Below are 14,811 nucleotides of genomic sequence, written 5' to 3' on the forward strand. Positions count from 1 at the left end.
AAATGCCATAGTTTCGGAGTTATTGCTACATTTATTAAAAAAAAAATTAAAGAAATTATAAAAATCAATTTTTTTTGGCCCGTGTAGACATTATTTTACGTTCTTTGGATCATTGGGAACAAAAAAAGGTCTTTTGTAATTTTTCTCTAAAGTTAATCGTTTTCGAGTTACAAACAATTTAAAACTGAAAAAAATCGAATAATGACGATTTTCAAGTTTTAAAAACAAAAATAAAAAACATTATTTTTGAAACTGCGGAGTACCCAAAACCCTTCTTCCAGGGTTATAAATTTTATTCGCTATAAAATTTTTTGGCACGTTTTATTCTAAAACATTGATTTTTAAATGTTAATGAAGCGCATATGAGAGGACGGGCGATCGGGATGCATTAACAACTAAAAAACAATATTTTAGAATAAAACTAGCTTAAATAATTACTTATTGGTAACTGATAAAATAAGGCTTTAGCTTGAATTTCTATACTTGGCAGTTTCAAAAATAATATTTTTGATTTGTGTTATTTAACCTTGAAAATCGTAATTATTCGATTTCTTTTCAGTTTTAAATTATTTATAACTCGAAAACGAAAACTTTATAGAAAAATTACAAGAGAACTTTTTTGTTCCCAATGGTCCAAAGAACGTAAATAATGTCTACGCAGGCCGAAAAGATTGATTTTTATAATTTGTTTAAAAAGTTTTTTAAAATAAATGTAGCAATAACTCCGAAATTATGGCCTTTAGGTATAGGGAATATAACATGGAAAATAATCAGTATTTCTTAAGGACTTCAAAACGCAAAAAATATACAGGGTGTTCTATTTGAAATAAGAAAGTTAATTAGATTTTCAGAAAAACGGAAGATCTGACAACAATGTAAGTATTACTATAATATCGGCCACATTAGAAAACCCCAACCCACCAAAATCCATAAAAATCGTGCAAGCCATTTCCGAGATAATTGAGGGTTTCCATACATAAAACTCACTTAGTATATTATATTATATTATTACACACAATTATATAAACATTATTTTTTATTAATACACATTAATAATTGGTTCAATACTTCAATGCAATCAATTTGAATTTTTTATGATAAAATTAGTGAATTAGTCAGTACTTTGATTGTATATTTTGAATATATAAATAATACGACTATATTAGTTGCAATAAATTATCAAATTGATAAGATACAGTGTGTCGCATTTAAGATGAAGACACCTCTATGTTTCGGCTATAAAAATATATACAGATTTGAAATTTTGCACAGTCATACAGGGTGATGGTTCACAATTTTTAAAATAGTCAACTGAACTTTAAATTTTAAACGCGACCTACTACAAACAGGGTGAATTTTCGATATGCGATTCGATTTGCTTCGCGTTACAGATATCGATAAAAGTTATTTGGAAAAGTTGTTCCAAATATTATTATAACCCCACATACCAAATTTTATGACAAAATTCACAATTTTAGTTTTATTTCAGGTGTTGTGGTCAGGATCCTAAATCCTAAAATTGGCTGTCCCGAGACGCATCTCGAGACAGCCAAAAACGGTTTTTTCGATTTTTTCGTTCTTTCCGCTCAGATATTAAAAATTCTGCCTCTGCCATTTAAAAGTTGGCCAAATCATATTATCATAACCTAAAAATTGTTTGAAAATTTCAAAAATTTTTCCTGGGCTAATTTTTCATTACAAAAATCTGAAAAAAATTAGGTTGTTTTGTATTCGAAAGAGACAACTTCTTGAATTTTTTCAGATTTTTTAAATTAAAATTGCGCTCACAAAAAAATAAAACCTAAAAATTCTTCTTTTCTTGATTTAAGACGTTTTAGGACCTCTGGGAAGCTAAAAATTTGCATGAGGGCATAATTTTATATCCTTTATCGAAAAAAATAAGTAGCGGAGCTGATCGGTGCGGGGGCATTTTTGACCATCTTATCCCGCTATAGCCTTTGAGCGTGAGAAACTCATAAACCGTATAAAAAACTCTAATATGGCGTTCGCTGAATATGTCTATCCTTATTGCTTGCTTAGAAAATTACAAAATAAATAATAAATTTTGAGTTTTTATAAATATTCATAACTTATGTAAAAATTAACTTAGAAGCTTCTTATTACACGAAATGCTGAGACTTCTGGTGCTTAAATCATACCCTAAATTTCAAAGCAATTGGTCAAATACTTTAAAAGTTATTTAATTTGTTTTTCCCAAATTAATTTTTTTTTGCAACACTATAAGTCAGAAAATGATGAAGTTGCAGTAATACTTTGGATAGTTTATGAAAGAAGAAGATTTACACTAATAATTTAATTAAAAAAAATGACAAAAAATAATTCTAAATATTGCAAAATTATTTTGCAAGAACATGTGAATTAAAAAAAGGAGGGGGGCTATATTCGTCCCTAATTGTCCTAGGACAATTGTTTTTCTTTCTAAATGTGTATAAAAATTCAGTCTTTCTAAATATAAAAAAATAATTTTTCTACGGGTAACGGTTAAAAAGTTATTCTAATTGTTTATAAGTAAGCAAAAAATCGACATGTTTTTGCAAAATAATTTTACACTGTTTAAAATTACTTTTTGTCATTTTTTTAAATAAGTTAATAGTATAAATATTCTTCTTTCATAAACTGTCCGAAGTATTACTGTAACCTCATAATTTTCTGACTTACAGTGTTGCAAAAAAATAATTTGGAATAAACAAATTAAATAACTTTTAAACTATTTGACCAATAGCTTTGAAATTTAAAATATAATCTAAGCACATGAAGTCTCAGCATTCCGTGTAATAAGAAGGTTTTAACTTAATTTTTACATAAATTATGAACATTTATAAAATCTCAAAATTTATGACCTATTTTGCAATTTTCTAAGCAACAAATAAGGATAGACATATTCAGCGAACGCCATATTGAAGTTTTTTTATATGATTTATGACATGAGTTTCTTATTCTGAAATATGTTTGCACTGCTTCACTTTTTAATAATAGACGAAAAAAGCGAAAATTTACCGTTTTTTGATTTTCATTTGTTTATAACTATGTACGTATATCATCAAAATCGGTTGCAGGAAACAAACTGCGCGTCATAGAAAACGGGCACCCTAAAAAATGGGTCATTTTTTATGTCGCGTATCTCCTAAACCTGTTGTCCGATTTAAATGATTTTTTGAATATGTTATAGCCCTATTCTTTGTCAATATCTCTGTAATAATATTTTTGCAAAACAGGTAAATTTTCATTGTATACCGGGTGTACGAATCAAACTGTGTTTTTTCTCAAAGTTCGCAACACCCTGTGGATTATTCTAGCATTTATAAAATACTGAAATTAAAATTCAACTATAGCCTCAGGTTTTCTTAACATTCTGTTTTTTGATTCATTCGCTTATGTTGCATAATACAAAAGTTATGTACTTTAACAACTAGCCATGTTCTTTGTCAGTACAGGGTGTTATAAGTCTAAAGTGTTTTAGGGACTAAATAAGTTCTACAAACTTTAAAGGGTAATTCTGCATTAAAAATAATGACAGTTTGCTTTATAATCATATATCCGCAAAAGCTTCGTTTCCGAGATACGGGATGTTAAATTTTTTCTTACAAACTGATGATTTATTTATTGCTTTAAAACCGGTTGAGATATGCGAATGGAATTTGGTAGGTTTTAAGAGATGGTTATTGCGCATTTTTTGACATTCAACTAAGAATTTTATATTCACTATTGGAGCGCATACGGGTAATATGACCGATCATATTATTCGTATGTACGCCAATGGTGAATAAAAAATTCTTAATTGTATATCAAAAAATGTTCAAAAATTACGTCTTAAAACCCACCAAATTTCATTTGCATATCTCAACCGGTTTTAGGGCAATAAATAAATCGTCAGTTTTTAAGAAAAAATTCAACATCCTGTATGTCGGAAACGAAGTATTTGCGGACATATGTTTATAAAGCAACCGGTCATTATGTTTTCATGCAGAATTACCCCTTAAAGTTTGTCGTACTTCTTTAGAAACACCCTGTACTGATAAAGAGCATGCCTAGTTGTTAAAGTACATAACTTTTGTATTATCCATCATAAACGAATGAATCAAAAAACAGAATGTTAAGAAAACCTGAGGCTATAGTTGGGTTTTAATTTCAGTATTTTATAAATGCTAGAATACGCCACAGGGTGTTGCGAACTTTGAGAAAAAAACACAGTTTGATTCGTACACCCGGTATACAATGAAAATTTACCTGTTTTGCAAAAATATTAATACAGGGATATTGACAAAGAATAGGGCTATAACATAATCAAAAAATCACTTAAATCGGACAACAGGTTTAGGAGATACGCGACATCAAAAATGACCCATTTTTTAGGGTGCCCGTTTTCTATGACGCGCAGTTTAGATGTTCATACTACTCTAAAAATTTGGTTTCGGCCTGGAGGGGGATGTATCACGGGAAAAATCTTATTTTTCTGGACTACAAATGCTATCCCGACTGGGCTACGGGAAACTGGATCCTGACACTAAAAGCCTCAGGTTATACCTACTAGATTACAATGAAATCAAAGGTGGAGGGAACACTGTAGACAAGATATGTGGCGCTTACTAGGGGGTCTAGGATAACAAAGAGATGGCCGTGTGTAGTTTCCTACCCTGCTAAATATTTGCGGCAGAAATGCTCAAATCTTACACAAATTGGCCTGTTCGGCCGTGGCTCCTAAATATCGAAGAGTTTTCCTGACAAATTTGACGTTGAATCTAATGAAAGAGCATCTTATCTACAAATCAACCCTCAACATTTTACTCAAGATATGAGTGATTGCCTTAAGGAGAGTTATGGTCGGTAGGTTGAACCTACCGAACAACGGCGGATCCAGCAACCTTGCAAGGTGGGGGCAATGAAATAAAAATGTTCTCGTGACTGGCGTACGCAGGATTCTTTTTCAAGATGGGCTGTTATTTTCCTATTCTTCATGTACCATGTCCTTTCAGAACGTTGGTTACCATCATAGGTATCTTAATTTTATTTATTGCCACCCTAAATCAACCATGAAGTTCTTCTTCGTCCTGGACTGCGTTTGCCTGCTATTTTCACTTGAATGATATTTTGTAGCAACCTATATTTGGGACCTCCCATTAAATGTCAGAAATAATACAGCTATCTCTTCTTAATGCTTTTTATAATCGCAGTAGTCTTGCTGAGACGTTCTAGTTTTGTGGAGCTTCGAATCTTCTCCATCCAATGAACTCTTAAAATTCTTCTATTGCACCACATTTCGAGAGCCTCAAGGCGATTTAGATCGATTTTATTCACAGTCCAAAACTCGACAACATACAGTAAGACCGAGAATACGTAGCAGCGAAGTAGTCGGATCCTTAATGCCAATTTTACATCCTTCTAAAAGCGGCTCTTATTCAGGGGGTTTTATTAAATGATCAAATTACCATAACATAGCACCGGCAATTACTATTTTCATTTGGTCTCTGGCATTGAATTGAATAGATGGCAATAAATAGATTAATGTGGGACTTTTTCATTTTTGCCATATTTATGTTTCAGTTACTCAGTTGTCAACAGGACACAAAATTCACTATTTATGTTCAATCGTAATCTCTTTCTTAAAAACAGTGTAAGTAGACACCAGGCGAAGTCCCAAGGAGGGGGCAATTTACTCCATTGACCCCCCTTGGATCCGCGCCTGCTACCGAAGAAGAACAAAATAGAAACACTCTAAAGCGCGGTGTGTGCGCCGGCAATGTATGCTGGAGAAGAAAAAAGATCCTCAGCTTCAGTGAAGTGTTGCTGTTGTCAGTCATTTACGTACAAGAAACAGGATGTCATTGAGGTGGTTTGCAATTATTGTAAGGATGAGAATGTTGATTGTGGCCAACAGTCAGATCCTTTTAAAATATTATATTTTTAAAGTGTTACTTGATTTTTTGTAAACAAAAATAAAAAAACATTTTAAAATATCGTAAAATTTAATTTTTTTTATATCCTTATAACAATTTCCCAACACTTATTAAAAAACATTTAAAAAAATACGTAAAATTTGCAACATGCGCCCGCTAATGTAATATTAAAGGGCGCGCCCTCTGGAAAGTTAAAAACTAAATTTCAAAATAACGTTTAATCAAACTAAATGAAAAGCAAATGAAAATTACCCACCAAGACGAACCCTACTAGCGATACCAGTAGGAAATAGGATTATAGGCCAGAAAATGAAGCTGAAAAAATGGCAATACCTCGCAATTTTTTCGTCCAGCATCTATTTGTACAAAAATTTGGGATTAGGCTCATTTCACCGTCTAGTTCATTTTCTATATTGAGCCGTTGTACGTTTTTGGTTTTTTAAGCGTGAAAACTACCCCTAATTGTAAAAAATTATAAAATAACATTTTAAACTTTAGTATGTTCAACATTTGGTTTTTATTAGTTAAATCATGATTGTTTTATTCTTTAGGATATAATACCATAGTATTGAAATTGCCAGGGCCACCTTCATAAAGATGAGAAAATTCTTCTGCAACAGAGATATAAGCATCTCTCTACGATTAAGAATGCTAAGAGGCTACGTATTTAACACGCTATTGTACGGTGTAGAGGCCTGAACTCTCAAACAGAACAACATAAAAAAATATTGAAAGTTTCGAGATGTGGTGCTACCGTCGAATGCTGAAGATAAGTTGGGTTGAAAGAATTCTTAAAAACCTTGAAGTAATACGAAGGATAGGAAGAGACCCAGAAATTTTGTTAACGATAAAACGAAGAAAACTCGAGCATTTGGGTCACCTGATGAGAGGTCATAAATACGCATTACTTCAAAATATAATGCAAGAAAAAATAGAAGGAAAACGAAATCCAGGCCGTAGAAGAATGTCATGGTTGCGGAATTTGAGAGAGTGGTTTGGCTGCACCACTAATAAACTTTTTAGGTCAGCTGTAAACAAGGTCAGGGTAGCCTTGATGATTTCCAATCTCCGTTAGGAGTGGCACAAGAAGAAGAAGATCATAATATTTCAACCCTTAAAACCACCCTTGTTGAAGCTATATATAAAGAATTTATTTATCCTAAGGCAAGCCGCACACCAAAGAAACATGAAACGTAAAACATGAAACGTGAAACACGTTTCATATTGAAGTCCGCCTACCAATGAAACGAGTGTGATTCATGTTCATAAAACATTTTTATTTTCGGAGAGTTTCATAAATGGCCGGACGTCTATTTGTTTAGCAGTGTTTTATTTCCATGAAACGTGATTTACGTTTCATGTTCCTTTGATGTGCGGCCAAAAGAATGATCTCGGCTTGCATAGATTTGCATAAAAATTTGGGATTAGGATCATCTCACCCTGTACTTCATAATATTATATATCATGCTCAAGGGCGTTGATTATTTTTAGGGGTGTAAAGGCCGCGTCTCACCATCAAATAATTTGATCAAACTGGTTTGAGCAAACTGAAAGTGATAGTTAGTGACGTCACATCCTGAGTGTTCATTGTGGATAATAATGAAAAATTTTAATTTTAAATAAAGTACAAACAAGTTAGACAACTCAATACAAAAAATTTGATCAAACTAGACTGATAGTGAGAACACAGATTTTTAGAATTTAAAAAAAACTGCAATTGTGACGTCACTTTGACGTACTTCCGGAGTTTGCTCAAACTGTTTGATCAAATTATTTGATGGTGAGACGCGGCCTTCAGCTACCCCTTATTGTCAAAAATTAAATAAAAATTGTAAACCTTAATTTTGGTTTTGATTTATTAAATAATGATTGTTATATGCTTTAGGATATATGTTCGTCCGCTATACGCTCTGAGCTTCGCTGGTGTCGCTCCTAGTGGATTATAATTCAACTTTTACCGGTAATTTTTAAATTTATTATTAAATTGATATCGCTTAATATTTACAACGCTAAAAAGTAATTAAATTGTAAAAGATTTTTTAAAGATTTTGCTAATCATTTTGACGTTCTATTGATGAAATATTAATTTCTTACTTCGGATACTTTCACAATTATCGTGTAGATGGCGCTAAGATTAATTTATAATTACATATTACGGAACATTAAAAAACGTAAATTGAGTATTTAAAACGTAAGTATATTTAAGGTAAAAATATATACCACAGCTTTGACCAACTAATATTTTTTATAATTAACGTTTTTAATTTTAATTTTAAATTAATCACTTTGACATTTATGTCAAATTTCCAGTAAACGTTTACAGACTTGTCACTACTGGCGCTCCCGAATTTATAAATATCCCCTCTACGTACAAACTCACAGCGTATAACTTTTCCCATGCGTCGCGATTCATTTTCAAACAAATTAAGTCAAAACATAAAGTGAAACGAATGTCGATGTGTATATGTAGACTGTATACCTAAACGAGAACTAAACTCGAGAACTAAAGGCAACAGAATCATGAAAATGGGAATAAAGGGGTTTTGAGGGATGATCTATTAAATGAAAATATTTTCATCTCTTTGCAACTTCCGGTTATACCGGAAGTTGCTTATAACTTGGTTTTTTTTAATGGGACACCCTGTATATTTTTACATTTTTGGATTCTCCTCAATATCTTCTTTCTTAAAATATGAGATTTTGTAATATTATACAGGGTATTTTAAAAGATATTTACGTTTTTTATTAATTTCGTAGTAACATTCACACCCTGTAGAATTGTAATAGTTTGACATTAAAAACTCTACTTACGTTCAAGTGATTTTTAATATAGTCTATTATTGTTAAGAATCATTAGTATAGCTAATTTTGAAATTTTAGTATACAGGGTTGGTCAAAACTCAAAATGAATATTTTCTGAGTTTTCTTAAATAGAACACCCTGTATTTTAGTATTGTAATGAAATGATAATTTCATAGTACTTTTTTATTTTATAAGTATTCCCTATACCTAATTGCTTTAATTTGTGAGTTATTGGTGATTCAAGCTAAACATTAATTGCAACAAAAAAATACGTAAAATTTTATTAGGTTGGCCTTGAAAATATTCAATCACAAATCATTTTTCAGAAATAAATACATATTAATCCAGACTGATCCTTAAAATTACCAATAATGGTTTAGCTATCAAAATACCTACGTAGTTAAGATTGTTGGTGCGACTAACAATTAAGCACAATTTAAAGCAGTTAGGTATAGGGAATGCTTAAGAAATAAAAAAGTACCATAAAATATCATTTCATTACAATACTAAAATACAGGGTGTTCCATTTAAGAAAACTCAGAAAATACTCATTCCGAGTTTCGACCAACCCTGTATACTAAAATTAAAAATTTAGCTATACTAATGATTCTTAACAATAGTAGACTATATTAAAAATCATTTGAACGTAAGTAGAGTTTTAGTTGTCAAACTGTTACAATTCTACAGGGTGTGAATATTGCTACGAAATTAATAAAAAAACGTAATTATCTTTTAAAATACCCTGTATAACATTACAAATCCTCATATTTTAAGAAAGAAGACATCGAAGAGAATCCAAAAATGTAAAAATATACAGGGTGTCCCAATTAAAAAACGAAGTTATAAGCAACTTCCGGTATAACCGGAAGTTGCAAAGAGATGAAAATATTTTCATTTAATAGATCATCCTTCAAAACCCCTGTATTCCAATTTTCATGATTCTGTTGCCTTTAGTTCTCGAGATATTTCTAATAGGCCAGTTATCTGCCTCACCCTGTATACTACACACGTCGTACGTTTTACTTTATGTTTTGACTTAATTTGTTTGAAAATTAATCGTGACGCATGGGAAAAGTTATAGCGGACGAACAATAATATCATATTTCAACCCTTAATAACAGTGTAATTTTTTTTTATGTAATTATGTTTATTTACAATCTACATCATTAAAAGGGTATTAAGTAAATTTGTTCCATGTTTTTGGGCATGAAGAAGAGACTTCCAATGATGTCTCATCTTATACTATTTATGTTTAAGTTTTAAAATAGGTCCTGAGGCCAGGTTGTATTTAGTCTCCTTGTGGCAGGGCCATTATGGAATAATTCCCTTACTAACTCATTGTCATGGTGAATGGTACGCTCGTTTTGTGATTCCGAGGCTCGATGGATTTCTTCTCTGATGAAAGGTATATTTAAGTCTTCGTGAAGTGTTTGATTAGTTACATACCTTGGTGCATCTACTATTGATCTTAGAACTTTAGACTGAAATCTTTGGATGATATTCAGTGATGTTCACTTTGCACAGCCCCAGAGGTGTAGTCCGTAGTACCAAATAGGTTTGAATATTGCTTTGTACAGAAGAATTTTGTTTTGGATGTTGAGTTTTGATCTGCGTCCAAGGAGCCAATACATTTGCCGAAATTTCAAGTCTAGTTGTCTTCTTTTGGTTTGTATATGTTTTTTCCAAGTAAGACGTTGGTCAAGATGGAGGCCAAGGTATTTAGCGTCTGTTACTGTTGGTATTCGTATATTTTCCATTCTTACAGGTGGGCATGTGTTGTGGCGGTTTGTAAACGTTATTTGAGATGATATTTACTTTTGTTCGCCATTTAGTGTACCATTCACTGAGTATGTCCAGATGGTGTTTCAGGTCTTGTGAGGCTGAAAATCGAAGATCCCTTAGTTTTTAAGTGAGGTGAGTTTAAAGGGCTCGAATAAGGGCATGTTTGCTCGTAAATAGATATTTTAAACAGCGATACCTCGCTAAATATTCACTGTAGAGAAAATCTGTGCACAGGGAGATTTTAGTTATTAAAAAAGCTACAATTTAGTACTGTATAATTTTTTTCGTATCTCCAGTATTCTCAAAGATATTTTGAAGAAAAGGGTAAAAAATACGAAACGGCAAAAATTCAATTTTTCTTTAAACTCCAATTTTTCTAAAATTAAGCCTTTTAAATGGGTCAAACTTCTTGGGTGTATTGAAAATATGTATATAAAAAGAATTACAGAAGGGTAAAGATCAGTTTTAATTAAGAGAATAGTTAGGGACTTGTTTTCACTGATTTTTTCGTAGAAAAAAGTAGGCACCGACGTTATTTTGATCATAAGTCGCCTAATTTTTATGCTAGAAACTTCTATTCTTTTTTTTTTTAAACGTCTAATTTTATACTTGAAAAAAGATTGTGTAAGCTTTCCTTGAGAAATGCAAAGTTTTCCCGTTATTTGGCTTTGAATATTTTAAATTATGCATTTGACAAAAAAAGCGAACCTTTAACATGCCGTATCTCGGTTTGTATTATTCGGAGAAAAATTATATAAAAAGGATTTTGCTTGTGTTTCTGAAATATACAATTTTTGTATCTGATTGATGTATCTGAAAGATACAGTTTTTTTATTAAATGCATATTTTTCGAGTTATTCTCAAAAAACCCACTAAAAAAGTCGATTTTTTCGTTGAAAGACTGTTACTTTCAAGCGCGAATAACTCGAAAAATATTAGTTTTACCAAGACAACGTAAACATTTTTTTCTTAGAATCACTTTTTTCATCGATTTCCATGGTTAAAATGTAACGAAAAATTCCCACTAAAACGTAAACATTTTTTTCTTAGAATCACTTTTTTCATCGATTTCCATGGTTAAAATGTAACGAAAAATTCCCACCACCGAGATGGGGTGGCAACCACCCCCCAAGGTTTTAGCGTACAGCGGCATGATATAGAAAATGATCCTTGAGCTATTCCCTACCTTCTGTGGAAATTTCAAGTAAATCCATGCTGGACGAAAAACTTGCGAGCCAAAATTCTTCATTTCTTGGCCTATTAAAGGTAGACCAAGACTGAGATGGAGGGACGGTGTGAACGAGGATGCGAGGAAGATGGACGAAGCAAACCGTCAACGGTTGGCGATGGACAGAAACGACTGGTGAAATAGATTTGGGAAGGTCGCATCTCAATAATTAGGGCTGTAGCACCACTGGCGATGATGAAATGAAAAGCAATATTCTTGATAAATCTGATTCAAAAATTTCTTTTTTTTTGCGTTCCGAAATAACACAAACATTTTTCCAGAAGTAACCTAAAATATTTATTGCAGAATACCATCCGATCGAGAATGTATCACTTCCGACCAACAGATGGCGACCGACATCTTTACCTACTGTGGCTTGGAACCCATGGACAGATATAAGAAGAAGAGATGATATAATACAACTGAACGTATCATTCCCTTTTGGACCCATGCCCGATGATACTATAAAAGCAATTAAGCAAGCCTATTATGCTTCAGTGACATATATTGATGATTTAATTGGAAACTTAGTGTCATATGTAGATAAAGACACCATCGTGGTGTTTACTTCGGACCATGGTATTTTTAAATCTATATTTTTCTTATGTTAAGTAGTTTTGTAGTGGGTAGTTTTTCGTGTGAATTGTTGAGTATCATCTAATTAATTTCCAACAATAATAGATTTTCAAGAACATATCATTAATCCTGAAACTTCTTCTTGTAATGTCTATCCATTTCGGATGTTGGCGACCGTCATGTGAACCTGTACTTTGCACATTGCTGTTCTGAAGAGATTTGTGTACTCCAGGGTAATAAGCTAGAAATAGACCATGTTCGGAACACTCAAAGATCCAGGTAGCTGACTACTTTTTTAGTTATTGTAGACCTATATGAAGAAAACCTACCTGTTTCCTGCCTAGAGTTCGCGTCCGTTTTTAATTATTAATAATTTAGTGCAAAAATCGCGATTTTTTCGATTTTTTGCACTCCAAAATGCAACTTTTTGCACTTCAAAAACTAAATAGTTGACATAAAATTACAAAATTTAAATTTTTGTAACATTAAAAAACCTTCAAAATGCCGATTTTTGAAAGTTAAAAAGTTAATTTGTGGCTACGCAAACTGCAAAATAAGTGAAAATCGTTATTTGTTAATAACTTTTACTAAAACTACCTTAGAACTTTAGTGTTTCACCCAAAGTTGGGTATTGGGGTACTTAACACACCCTCAAAATTTGAGACCGATCCATTAATTAGTTTAAGAGTTATTCTAATTGTTTATCCCAGAGACCTTTATTTTGCAATAACATAAGACAGAAAATAATGAAGATAGGGCAATTCTGCGTATGCCAAATAAAAGTAGAAAATTTATGCTATCAAAATATTATACTAAAAAAAGATAAAAAAATTATCTAATATAGTCAAAAATCCTAATGACAAATTTGTGAAATTTTGTAGTTTATAAACATTTAGAATAACTTTAAAAATATTGTCCGTAGAAAAAATCATTTTACATATTAGAAAATCTGGTATTTTACACGAATTTTTAAAAATGTAGTTAAGGTGACTAGTCGTGGTAAGTGAAGGGGGAGCTGGGAGCCGACAAATTCACGAGTTCAAAAACTAAAAATGGCAACTTAAAACTACTATAATTTTCTATATCTCGGGATCTACTGAATATATTTTGATCGTTCTTTTTTAATTGATATGTAATTTTTCTGTACATTACAAATATGCAATTTGTCTAGATATTTATTAATTAATAAACAGTCTAATTTGTTTAAACAATTTTTGAAAAATAATTTTTCCCAAAAATCCATGATTTTAATCATACTATCGTTATTAATCATAGAAAAAGTTGAGGTATACTTTAATAAATAAATTATCTTCAATAAATAATTATCTAATAAAAATCATTTATTTAAGTTTACTGTAACTTTTTCTATGATCATTAATGATACTAATAGTTTTTCAAGAATTGTTTAAACAAATTAGACTGTTTATTAATTAATAAATTTATAAACAAATTGCATATTTGTAATGTACGTAGAAATTACATATAAATTAAAAAATAAATATCAAAATCCATTGAGTTGATCCGGAGATACAGAAAATTATATTCGTTTGAAATTGCTTTTTCGGTATTTTAACTCGGTGGATTTGTAGGTTCCCCTTAGTAATCGTTTGAACTACATTTTTGAAAAATCGTAGAGGGTGCTGTGCAGCTACAATGCTTGTGCAAATTTTTTAAGAAAAAAATATAAGTCCCATTCGTTACAATGGCATTAATGAGATTCCTTAATTATTATAAACAAATTAGCTGTGAATTAAAAAAAATCATATGGCTAACTTTGTCCCAAATGAACCCAGGCTAAATTTTTTTATTTGAAAATTCGTGTTAAAATACTATCTTTTCGAATATATAAAACGATTGTTTCTACGGACAACATTTTTAAAGTTATCTAAATGTTTATAAACTACAAAATTTCAAAAATTTGGCTTTAGGATTTTTGACTATGTATATTAATTATTTTTTATCTTTTTTTAATACATTTTGATACTATCACTCTTCTACTTTCATTTGGCATACTAAGAATTGCCCTATCGTCGTTATTTTCTGTCTTATTGCAAAATAAAGGTATCTGGGATAAACAAATAGAATAACTCTTAAACTAATTAATGGATCGGTCTCAAATTTTGAAGGTTTGTTAAGTACGCCAATACCCAACTTTGGGTGAAACACTAAAGTTCTAAGGTAGTTTTAGTAAAAGTTATTAACAAATAACGATTTTCACTTTTTTGCAGTTTGCGTAGCAACACATTAACTTTTTAACTTTCAAAAATCGGCATTTTGAAGGTTTTTCAATGTTCTAAAAAACTGAATTTTGTAATTTTATGTCAACTATTTAGCTTTTGAATGGAGTGCAAAAAATTGAAAAAATCGCGATTTTTGCACTAAATTGTTAATAACTAAAAAACGGACCCGAATTCTAGGCAGGAAACAGGTAGGTTTTCTTCCTATAGGTCTACAATAACTAAAAAAGTAGTCAGCTACCTGAATCTTTGAGTGTCCCGAGAAAATCCT

At 31.3% G+C, this 14,811-nt stretch overlaps 1 protein-coding gene across 1 annotated transcript in view; it reads left to right on the top strand.

Annotated features, from left to right (window-relative positions):
* The window catches only part of LOC126884187 (iduronate 2-sulfatase), a 62,580-nt gene that overhangs the window by 32,418 nt on the left and 15,351 nt on the right, over positions 1 to 14,811 (top strand). The window contains exon 3 of the mRNA XM_050650045.1: positions 12,034 to 12,306. Coding sequence (XP_050506002.1) covers positions 12,034 to 12,306 — 273 coding nt within the window. The remainder of the gene's footprint in view (positions 1 to 12,033; positions 12,307 to 14,811) is intronic.

This window comes from Diabrotica virgifera, chromosome 5 (genome assembly GCF_917563875.1).
Source record: "Diabrotica virgifera virgifera chromosome 5, PGI_DIABVI_V3a".
NCBI classification, from domain to species: Eukaryota; Metazoa; Arthropoda; class Insecta; order Coleoptera; family Chrysomelidae; genus Diabrotica; species Diabrotica virgifera.